The 12230-nt window shown below is 53.1% G+C and overlaps 1 protein-coding gene across 1 annotated transcript in view; it reads right to left on the bottom strand.

Moving 5' to 3' along the window:
- LOC115329154 overlaps nucleotides 1-11548 on the bottom strand; it is a 102295-nt gene extending 90747 nt beyond the window's left edge. Inside the window, exon 1 of the mRNA XM_042290412.1 lies at nucleotides 11544-11548. Coding sequence (XP_042146346.1) covers nucleotides 11544-11548 — 5 coding nt within the window. The remainder of the gene's footprint in view (nucleotides 1-11543) is intronic.
- Between the last annotated feature and the right edge of the window lie 682 nt (nucleotides 11549-12230).

Here is a 12230-nt window from a genome sequence, read left to right as displayed (position 1 = left end):
TTTAAATACGCGTATCAAATTTACGTCTATATTTTTCTTTCTACACTGCCCCGCCAGGTGCACAAGCACGTGAGGCTTCAATCGACTGGTTATTGCACATTTGAAAAACGCGTGTTACATATAGAGCTCCTGGATTTCATTCTGTTTTATCAAACGTTTAAAGCACGTGGAAAGTGTCTGAGCTAGGGTTCCTTGTAATTATATTCAGTAAACATACTGTACAACACCAAGCATGAAATAAGCTCTATCACAATGTTTCTTAAAAAAAGAAATATGTGTTGTGAAATAAAGTGCATACAGAGCGCGAAACTGTTGGCGCGAACAAGCGACCGCCGGTTTTTCCAATTTTTTTTTGTTTGAAACCAAGGGATGTCATTCAAGTTATTATTGCTAGGGAAAGAGCTCATTTAGTTCTATAATGCAAGTGATAAACTTTCGTGCTCGCTAATACTATTTAGAAGTGAAATGCGAAAATGCGCCGATGTCGTGTTCGCGCTAACAGTGTCGCGATCTGCACCTATTAAGCAACTGCATCTATCTCGTACACTCATCTTTATTGTAGTACGTGGGTTCGCAGATCGAGGTTTGTCTTGCTATGGTTGAGCGGCACCACCGGCAGTCATCACCTGACAACAGCTAATGAATAACGGCGAAGAGTTGAGCTTGAGCTTGTATATACTTGTAAATATATCAGCTTGAACTTTAGAAATAACTGTGTGTCATATCCTGTCCTTTCTGTCTTTGTGTTCTAGTTATTTCTAAAGTTCAAGCTGATATATTTACAAACAGCTAATGCATGGGACTTTATGGAAGAAACGGGGAAAACTGCAATTTCTTACATTAGTGGGTGTTCTTGACGATGAAACTTTTCTCGTGGTGTTATCCGGGAATGACAGTTAATATTCTGGTCGAAAATATGAAAAGCGGTAGAATACTGATATATATATATATATTTTTTTTTTAAATAAATGTTTTGCAGTTGAGGGTCGAGGGTTGAGACTTTGTTGGGCGTAAACCGTCAAGCGGTTTGTCACGATCTTTCTCGAACGTGGACGAAGGGGGCCGAAGCACCCGCCGAGGAGAGACGACACGCAGCTTGGTTGTGAGGGTGGACGATGACTGCCCGGAGCGCGTGCGCTCAACGGCGTTTATTGGTGTGGTGAACAGTGTTGCCCGCCGAGCCTGGCGGCCGCAGACGGGCGGACTGGAGGGAGGCGCCACTAACTTGTCACACTCCTCCCCCCCAGTTTGTTTTTCCTGAAAACAAAATAACTACGTACACGACTCGCACGGCCGACACCATCTCGGCGTCTGGTCATGCAAGGTCCCGGCCTGTCGACGATGAAGGTCACCCCGGCGAGTAGCGGTCAGGTGGCCTCCTCTGCCGTGCACTCCGCCTGGGCACTGGTGTCGACGGGCCAGGTGTGGCAACGCCAAGCGCTGCCTGAACTGGTCGCGCTCCACCCGGTGGAGCTACAGGGACCCGATTTGGGTGTGGCACCGGTGCAACGGGTGCCACAGGAGTGGCGATACTTGTCGCCTCAGGGGTGGGTGGCGCTCCGCTGGCCGCGACTGGTGCTGTTGTTGGGCCCCCTGCAGGCTGGTCCGCTGAAGCGACGGCCGAGGGTACAAGCCAGGTCCCGAGGCGAGGCCTGACATGGTCGACGTGCCGGTGCCAGGTGGTCCCGTCGGGCATGCGGACGAGCAGCGACGATGCACTCGCTGGTGAAACCACACGCCCGGCAGACAAGGGTGGGCCAGGACGGAAGTTCCTGGCGTACACCGACGCTCCCGGCTCCGGCAAAGGCCCGGGACGGCACCCTCGGTCAGCAGCCAGCTTCTGCTTCAGCTGCTTCAGGAGCGCCGAGGACCGGAGGTCTGGGTGCAAGACGTCCAAGGGTGTCTTGACCATCCGGCCCAGCAGAAGCTCGCAGGGGGCACGGCCAGTGACCTCATGGGGTGTGGTCCGGTATTGAAACAGTACCCGGGCCACCTGCGTTCGGAAATCCCCGGGCTGGCTCTTCTTGAGCTTGTCCTTGATGGTCTGGACCACTCGCTCGGCTGCACCATTGGAAGCAGGATGGTACGGCGGAACCAGCATCCGGCGGATCACATTCCTCTGCAGCCAGTCCAGGTACTCGGCGCTAGCGAAAGCGGGACCATTGTCGGACACAATAATGTCCGGCAATCCCTGCGCCGCGAAGACCTGCCGCAGAGCCGCAATGGTCGCGCTTGCCGATGGACTGCTGACTGGCAGTGCCTCCACCCACTTGGAGAAAGCGTCCACTACCACCAGGAAGTAGTGGCCCTTGAAGGGTCCCGCATAGTCCACGTGCAAGCGGGACCACGGCCTCTGTGGGAACGGCCAGGGGGTGATCTCCACGTGGCGCGAGGCTCGCTGGTTCTCCTGGCAGACCTGGCAGCCTTGCACCTAGTGTGACAAGTTGACAAGTGTCCAGCTCCATCACCACGGAGCTGGACACAGGGGCCAGCGTGTCGGTCATGCCCGGGAAGCTGTTCAAGCGGACCTTTCCCGGCGTGTCCATCGAGGCGTCTGACGTCATGCTGCGCAGCTACTCCGGGCAGCTTTCCCAGGTCCAGGGTCGGGCCCAAGTCAGCGTTCGCCTTGGCGACAGGGAGGCAATCCTTCCCCTTTACTTAACCAAGGGGTCGTCGCCGACGCTGCTGGGCCGGAACTGGATTCACTCGCTGGGTGTTCGGCTGCCGGAGTACCAAGAAGCTGCGCTCCACGTGGTGAAGGACGTCTCGAGCCTCCTGACCGACTTCCAGTCCCTGTTCCAGCCGGGGTTGGGCACCTTCGCCGGCACGACGGTCGGCATCCATGTACCCGAGGGAGCCCGGCCTTGGTTCTTCAAGCCGCGTCCGCTGCCGTTCGCCCTGAAGGACGGGGTCACCCAGGAGCTGCAACGGCTGCAGCGAGAGGGAATCCTGGTGCCCGTCAAGTCTTCCGAGTGGGCTGCACCGATCGTTCCAGTCCTCAAGCGAGACGGTCGCGTCAGGATCTGTGGGGACTTCAAGGTCACCATCAACCCCGTCGCTACCGTCGAAAAGTACCCGCTGCCTCGGGTAGAAGATCTCTGGTCGGCTCTGTCCGGGGGACAGAAGTTCTCCAAGCTCGACCTTCGAGATGCCTACCAGCAGCTGGTGCTCCAGGATGCCGCCCGGAAGTATGTCACCATTTCAACAACGATGGGACTCTTCCAGTACACGCGCCTACCGTTCGGCGTGGCCTCAGCCCCAGCCATCTTCCAGAGGGAGATGGACAACCTCTTCAGGGGCATGAGGCACGTGGCGGTGTACTTGGACGACATCCTGGTTACCGGTACCGACGACGGGGACCACCTGCAGAACCTGCGCAAAGTCCTGACACGACTACAGGACGCCGGTCTCAAGCTGAGGCTGGACAAGTGCGTGTTCCTGACCCCCAGCGTAGAGTACCTGGGACACATCATCTCCCAGGCTGGCCTGGCCCCGGCAACCCGCAAGATCGAGGCCGTGCTCAAGGCGCCGAAGCCCAAGAGCAAGAAGGAGCTTCAGAGCTACCTCGGCCTCATCAACTTCTACAGGAGGTTCCTGCCCAACCTTTCGACGCATCTGGAGCCGCTGCATCACCTGCTTCGAGACGGTCAGCAGTGGGCCTGGAACAAGGAGCAGGACTTGGCCTTCCAGCGCAGCATGGAGCTCGTCGTTAAGGCTCCAGTGCTGGTGCACTTCGATCCGGCCAAGCCTGTGGCCCTCACCGTGGATGCATCACCGTATGGGGTAGGAGCCGTCCTGTCGCACCGGGCTCAGGATGGTCAGGAACGCCCTGTGGCGTTTGCTTCTCGTCGTCTCCATGCGGCTGAGCAACGCTACAGCCAGCTCGACAAGGAAGGCCTGGCGCTCATCTTCTGGGTCCAGCGCTTCCATCAGTACCTGTGGGGCCGGCGATTCGAGGCGGTCATGGACCACAAGCCGCTGCTGGGGCTGCTGGGATCTGACAAGGCAGTTCCAGTGCAAGCCTCGCCTCGTGTGGTCCGCTGGGCCTTGACGCTGGCGGCCTACAGTTACAAGCTGGTCTACCGCCCTGGGAAGGACCTGGGACCTGCCGACGCCCTGAGCCGCCTGCCCCTGCCGGAGGTGCCTGCTGCCGTTCCTGAGCCAGCTGACGTTTTCCTGCTGGAGCGGGCCTACCCGGGGGTGCTTACCAGGACTGCGGTGGCGCAGGCGACCAGCCGGGACCCGGTCCTGTCCCAGGTGGTCAAGGCTGTTGCCCGAGGGGAGGAGCTGCGTCACCAGGCTTACAGCCACAAGACCGCCGAGCTGAGCTTGGAGCAGGGCTGCCTGCTGTGGGGTTCCAGGGTGGTGATTCCACAAAGTCTGCGGGCCAAGGTGCTGCAGTTGCTGCATGCGGGGCATCCTGGCGTGGAAAAGACCAAGATGGTGGCACGGTCGCACGTTTGGTGGCCTGGCTTGGACCAGGACATCGTGCGCCAGGTGCAAGGCTGCCAGGTCTGCCAGGAGAACCAGCGAGCCTCGCGCCACGTGGAGATCACCCCCTGGCCGTTCCCACAGAGGCCGTGGTCCCTCTTGCACGTGGACTATGCGGGACCCGTCAAGGGCCACTACTTCCTGGTGGTAGTGGACGCCTTCTCCAAGTGGGTGGAGGCACTGCCAGTCACCAGTCCCTCGGCAAGTGTCACGATCTTTCTCGAACGTGGACGAAGGGGGCCGAAGCACCCGCCGAGGAGAGACGACACGCAGCCTGGTTGTGAGGGTGGACGATGACTGCCCGGAGCGCGTGCGCTCAACGGCGTTTGTTGGTGTGGTGAACAATGTTGCCCGCCGAGCCTGGCGGCCGCAGACGGGCGGTCTGGAGGGGGGCGCCACTAACTTGTCACACGGTTCAATGAGACAAGGGTTGCCGAGTGTCATCGGGAATCGTTCGTGATATCGAAGTCATCAAAGCTTAGCGGACGATAAGTTAGAATGCATTTACCGTGGGCGTCCGCATCGTTTCGAGCGCATGTATAAAGTACTTCTAGTGCAAGCTTGTACTTTGAACTGCAATGCGCCCCCCCCCCCCCCCCCCCCCAACAGGCGAAGGAAGGCCATCCTGGCCGGTGGCGAACAGGTGAGAGATGTCCGGGTAGGAAAAGTCTTAATACGGTTTACGTGCACAATGCGTGGGCCTTGGGTTCTGCGATCATGCTAAGGAGTGGTCGTGTCAACCATGTAGTTCACGGGAGATGTCTGCCGAAGAATTCGGTATGGCACGTTGTATTTGGCGAGGAACTCCTAGCATGGTTCAACGTGGCGGAGCAGCGTACAGATAAGAACCAGGTCATACGGCAGGAACCGGATGTCCTTGTGGTGGGCATCGTAAAGAAATTTTTAATGCTTGTCAGTGCTCCAAAGTGCGAGCGCGGGCTAGTTGCCAAATGTTTCGGAGCGCGAGGCGAGTTGAGAAATGTAGGTGTCCTGGTCATGCTCATTAGGAAAAGTGAAACCGGTGTCGAGGGTAGAACATGGGTCTCGGCCATAGGCGAAATAAAAGGGAGAGTATCCCGTGGTGGACTGAACGGCCGTATTGTAAGCGTACGTCACGAAACGTGTGATTTCGGGTCAATCTATGTTTGGGGAATTAATATACACTGAAATCATGTCCGGGAGAGTGTGATTGAACCTCTCAGTAAGGCAATTGTTTTGCAGAAGGTACGGGGAGGCCATGCGATGTCTGACGTTACAGGCTTCTATAAAACCTCCACGGATCGTGTTAAAAACGAACGTCCGCGGTCGCTGATGAAGACTGGAGGGGCTCCATGACGTAGAACAACGTTATACAAAATGAACTGTGCATTTGCTTGCGCGGTCGAATCTTGGAGAAGAGCCGTTTCCACGTAGCGAGTCGTATGGCCGATGGCAACGATGATCCATCGATTCCCAGTCATGGACACGGGAAGAGGTCCAGAAAGGTCAATACCTATCACCTCAAAAGGTTCTTCGGCTGGTGTAAGCGGTTAACGTAGACCACTAAGGAGGGATGATGGACTCCTGCGCCGTTGACCCTGTGGACATAATCCTAGATATTTGCAAACACTGAAATACATGCAGGGCCAAAAGAAGCGTTGAAGAACTCGGGCGTAGCTCTTGAAGAGTCCTAAGTGGCCTGTAGTTGGGTCGTCGTGTAAGGAGCGAATAATTTCGGGACGAAGCTTGAAACCATCACCGGCCGTCGGGCATTTAGTTGTGACGATAGGAATGGCCATCGATTATTTTAAAATGCCGTGCCTTGTGCAGGAATCGATGAATGGTAGATTTTTAGTCCCGTTAAGGTGCACGAGAATTGGTCGTATCCAATTGTCCGAGCGTTGGGCGGAAAGAAATGTGTCAGCAGAGAGAGCGGCGATAACTGCATACTGTGTAGTATTTTTGAAGGTGTTGTCGCAGAAGTCTTCGCCGGAGGTAAGGGGCAGCGTGATCGAGAGTCTATCGGTGTCGTTGTGTTTAGGTTCAAACTTATACGTGACAGTAAAACCATACTGCTGAAGTCGGAGGATCTATCGGCAAGGCGGCCAGGCATGTTTTTGATGGTTGCAAGCCAGCAAAACGCGTGGTCGTTGTCAACGTGAAGCTGGCGACCGTAAAGATATGGACGAAATTTAGAAATATCTCAAACAACAGCAAGATATTCTTGCTCTGTTGTAAAATAATTTGCTCGGGCGCGTGTGAGTGTGCGACTAGTGTATTTGATCCGCAGAATCTGAAAGCGTCCGCTGGAACAAGGCGGCTCCCGAACCGCTTTCGCCCGTATGTATAGATGTGGCAGCTGACTGGTCTAATCGATACAAGAAAGGCGGTCTTATAAGTGCTTGTTGTAAAGAAGCGAATGCAGCTGCGTAGGATGGGGTACATTTGAATGGGACATCGGTCTGAAGTAGTTAATGCAAGACCTCTGAATAAAGCGACAGAACAATGATGCGAGACCAAAGAAGCTTCGCAGGGCTTTTCTGCTGTGTGGAAGAGAAAACTCGAGAACTGCGCGGAGTTTCTCGGGATCGGGTTTACTCCCGCTTCAGTGACAACCTGTCCAAAGCCTTCAACTAATATAGCAGCAAAAGTAAATTTCTTTGTAGTTAAAAAATCCCTGAAAAAGATGTTTTTCTTTTCAGTTCAATAGACCGATCTCACTAAGCGTTCTAGGCATGCGTGATGCCGCCATAACTGTAGTTCGCAAGAGGTAGGCGCCTGTGCAAGAGATAGCTCGTGTCGTCTCGTGCTCTGCTCGCGCAGACCTTACACGGAGTTGTCGCGCGTGCAGAAAAACTACAGTTCCCACGATGCGTGGCGATAGTGGTGGCGTACTCAAACTAGCCGGTGAGATCGGTCTATTGGGACACGCCTGTCAGAAAATTAATTTTACGCGAAAAATACAATCATTTTTAGAGCAATTCTGACGGCGCGAGACGCGATTCAGACGGTCAGCATGAAGGTACCTTAAGCATAGGTCCCTTTGCTGTCGGCGAATCAGCCCGTGCTCTTGGGTCGCAAGCACACGCCACGCGCGGAAGATCGTTAATTGACTGGCCGCAGAAAATGAAGGTCCCTTAGCTAAAGGTACTTTCACTCTAAGCAAAGCCCGTGCATCTACTTTCCCGCACAACACTCGGAGAGCCAATCACCGCAACTTACGGAGGCAGCTCAGCGAATGACAATGCCGAAACATATGTTTAGACCAAAAAACGCAGTCTGAGTTGTGACATTAAGCAATGCAAGCGTGACGTCTTGCATTGCTTAATGTCACAACTCAGACTGCGTTTTTTAGTCTAAATATATGTTTCGGCATCGTCATTAGCTGAGCTGTCTCCTTAGGTGGCGGTGATTGGCTGTCCGAGTGTTGTGCGGGAAAGGAGACGCATGGGCTTTTTTTAGAGTGTTTAAGGTACGTTTATACTACAACGTAAAGTCGACGGGCGCGGCGTACCGGCCAGCGCACAGGTACTGATTGGTCGCAGATATCGAGTTCCTGACTGCCGGCCAATGAAAGGCGCACGTTCTGCGCTACGCTGCGTTCACTGCGTTCAACGTCGGAGTATAAACAGCCCTTTACGATCGGGAGTCACCTCCTTTCCACTTTTTTTCTCTTTCGGCATTTCGGGCGCGTGGAGGAGATGGATCGGCTTCGCCTTCACGACCAAGATGGTCATTCCGGAATGACTCATGACGTCATGGACTTCGCGCGCAGATTTTCTAATAAATCTCTCGCTGTCAATATTGCACAATTTTTTTTGTCGCGTAAAATTTATTTTTTACACTCGTGTCCCATCCAAATTGTTTAAGAATTTTTTTTTTCAGGGGATTTTTAATTGAAATTTTGCGTTGCTGAGGCATGACAAAACTTTAGAGACACCACTTAGGCGATCTTGAAAAGTGACGGAAAAGGGTGATATCGTCAAGATAAGATCAGCAGGTTGACCGTTTCATGCCCCGGAGGACTGCATCGATCATTCGCTCAAATGTAGCGGGGGCATTCGAAAGACCAAATGACCATTACATTAAATTCATAAAGACCCTCTGGTGCTGCAAATGCTGTTTGTTCATTGTCTTTTTCCTCATTGGAATTTGTCAATATCCTGATCGCAAGTCGAGGGACGAAAAGTATGAGGAGCCTTCTAGACAATCCAGGGGATCGTCGATACGAGGAAGAGGATACAAGTCCTTACGGGTGAGCTGATTCAGACGACGATAGATGCCGCAGAAGCGATAGGAACTATCTTTTTTCTGACAATTGCACCACCGGAGATGACCAAGGACTTGAAGAATGACGAAAAACGCCTTTGGACAGCATGTTGTCTACGTGCTCTTGTGTGACTTTGCGCTCACTGAATGAAACGCGGTAAGGTAGGTGTCTTTTCGTTTCAGAGCTTTCTCTGGCAATGCGGTGTTCACCAAGATCGGCTTCTCCTAGGCGGGAAGATGATGAATGAAATGTTGGTTGGAATTTGTTTAAACTAGTGATTTGGTTGGTTTTCTGTTAGTGACAAATAATCATTAATGGTATTTCCTAGGTCGTGAGAAGGTACGGTGAGAGGTGACTGGTGCAACGCTTGAGAAGGGTCTTCAACAATAGCAGCTATGTGTTCGTCCAGAAAGGAATGAACGAGAGCAAGTGAAAAACCTCTGGGAAGAAAGACAGGTTGCACAGTGGTGTTGGTGCTGCTAATGTATGTGTGTGTGTGTTTTTTTTCTTTTTTAGAGCGCAGCTCTTAGGGGCCCGTTCCCGGCTTGAGCGGCGTCGGCGTCGCCGTTGGCGTCGCCGTCGCCGTCGGCGTCGGCGTTGGCGTAACCAAGGTCATCCCGAGGTCACGTGGCCCCCAAGGTCATCCCAAGGTCACGTGACACCCAAAGTCACGTGACCCCCCTGAAGTCACGTGACCCCCCGAGGTCACGTGACCCCCCCCCCCCGAAGTCACGTGACACCCCCAGGTCACGTGACCACCCCCAGGGTCACGTGACCCCCGCCGAGGTCACGTGACCTCCCCGATGACGTCATCGATGACGTCACCGGCATCCCTATCGTCATCGTCATCATCACTGATGACGTCATCAGTGACGTCACTGATGACGTCATTAGTGATGATGACGATGACGATGCGGATGCCGGTGAGGTCATCAGTGACGTCACTGATGACGTCACCAGTGATGATGACGATGACGATGCGGATTCCGGTGACGTCATCAGTGACGATGACGTCATCGGGGAGGTCACGTGACCTCGGCGGGGGTCACGTGACCTGGGGGTGTCACGTGACTTCGGGGGAGCATCCGCATCGTCATCAGTGATGATGACGATGACGATGCGGATGCCGGTGAGGTCAACAGTGACGTCACATGACGTCATCAGTGATGATGACGATGACAATGCGGATGCCGGTGACGTCATCGGGGAGGTCACGTGACCTCGGCGGGGGTCACGTGACCTGGGGGTGTCACGTGACTTCGGGCGGGCATCCGCATCGTCATCGTCATCATCACAGATGACGTCATCAGTGGCGTCACTGATGTCACCGACATCCGCATCGTCATCGTCATCATCGCTGATGACGTCATCGGAGTCCGCATCGTCATCATCACTGATGACGTCATCAGTGACGTCACTGATGACATCATCGGCATGGTCACGTGACTCCCCAAGGTCACGTGACCCCCCCCCAGGTCACTTCACCCCCCAGTACCCTTCCCTCCTCCTCCTCAAGAGCTGCGCTCTAATTCGTTGTTACAGGGAGTTGTAAACGGCTTTCACTTTTTTTAGAACGAAACGTTGTAAGCTTTTAAGGCAAAATTATGCCTTTGCGTAACAGTGCCTCATGGCGAGGTTCTAGAAGGACGCCCTGAAATGGGTGAAGGTATTTGCGCTTCGAATACAAATGTTGTGCGGAACAATAGTTGAATGTCGTCGAATGCTCAGAGTTTAACGTCTCTTTCGCAGTAATTGTGGGAGGCGGAAGCGTCTGTAGTGCTGAACAGTTGAAAAGTTTCAGTCTATAATAGCCTCTGATGTTTTCAAAAAGTCGCAGCCAAGAATAATATCGTACATAGCCTACATTGTTCAAGAATGACGAGTTCAACCACGTAGTGGCGGTCCTGAATCTCAACGCCAGATGTGCAAAGTGCAGAAGCAGAGGTCGTGTCATCTGCGGCGTTGCGAAGCAAGTTGTGTCGTAAAGGTGTTTTGACCTTCTTCAGCATCTTGCACTCATCGTTGTGCATCTTAAATACAGCAGCATCAGTGCTCATAAGTTCAGTAAATTAATGATAACGGGAATAAGATGGGTTTTTGATGTGTCGGGAAATGGCAGCTTTACCTCCTGAAACTGCAGATGTCAGGTTTTCAAACGAAAAGATGATCGTGGGGTCCGGGGACCATCGGTGATACAGAACGAGGTCGACGGTAGTGTTGATGGTGAGCGTGATATTGGGAAGCTTGAAGGTGAGCGTGGGCGTGCATATTCATTGCTGTAGTTCCTGCTCATGTAATAGATTTTCGGCAAGGTTTGAGAGTATTAGGAGCTGTCTGGTTTGGCATCGCTTGCTCTACTTTGCGACAATGCATTTTCATCAGCTCGACGATATCGACCAAAGCGAGCCACGTGCCCTAAAATACCGCACTAATAGCACACCGGGCGGTTATCTGGAGTCCGGCATGCGGATATGCTGAGAAAAATCGACGAATTTTGCCCGGCGGCTTCTCCTCTGCGCGTAGAATCACCACAGTGGCTGGTATGTCGCGCGCAAAGCGAGCGTGCTGTCGGGCGGCGTTCGTCAGTTATTCGTCGGATAATTCGCTCCATGGAGTTCAGCCTTTAGGCGTTCATAGTTGGTAGCGGAAAGCGCTGCAACTGGGGAAATTAGTAATGGGTTTAAGTGGCAGCTAGTGCTGGGGGTGCCCACTGGCTAGCAATCTCCATGTAGGTGGGTTGTTGTGGGGCGAGTGGGGTCGGCAAAGGAAGTGGGGCCGGCGAAGGAGGGGCAATGTGACCTACCTCATTTCTGATGATGGCGCGAAGATCTGTGGCGGGAGAGCTGCTGAGAGACGGGAGCGCTCCACAATACCTGTGCGAGTTCTTCCCGGACAACAGTGGCGTCAAACATCGCTTCTTACAGCCCACGAAGTTGGAACCGCGATGGAACACATTTACGAGAAAGGCTCTGTGAGCTTTACGCGTGATATAAATAAAGTCTGCCAACACTCCGTTTTTGTGGCAGCCCCTTCAACACCCCATTAATCTTTTCTTTTTTTGGGCCGTCTAATTTATTTTTAGTCATTATTACCCATCACAGGGCTGCACTTTTACTCAATCTCTCCGAGGTTGGGCCTTATGAAACAGTGTGATTGCGCAATAAATTGTCTTTATTTTATTAAATGTTACACGCAACCACGCATCGCAGTTTGTTTAGGGCAATTTCTCTTGTCAAACTCGCGTTCGGCACACCAAGTTGGTGACGAGTTCCACCTGTTACACAAGAAATCAGGTAAACTAAAGACAACAACCCCGCTAGATGTCGCGACATTCACAGAGCATGCTACTGCGGCGTGACGGTCACGTTCTCTAGTTCGTGGAAGAACGATGCGTCATTTATCATGTTTTCCACGCGCAATCCTGCAATGAAAATATATGATTTAGCTTTAGCATCACTCATCTCTGAAGCAATCAGAAGTAGTTACACAT

This window comes from Ixodes scapularis, unplaced genomic scaffold, assembly GCF_016920785.2.
Source record: "Ixodes scapularis isolate PalLabHiFi unplaced genomic scaffold, ASM1692078v2 PGA_scaffold1__304_contigs__length_218370807, whole genome shotgun sequence".
Lineage (NCBI taxonomy): Eukaryota > Metazoa > Arthropoda > Arachnida > Ixodida > Ixodidae > Ixodes > Ixodes scapularis.
The sequence above is the reverse complement of the archived record's forward strand: the minus strand, read 5'-3'. Positions and strand labels throughout refer to the sequence as shown.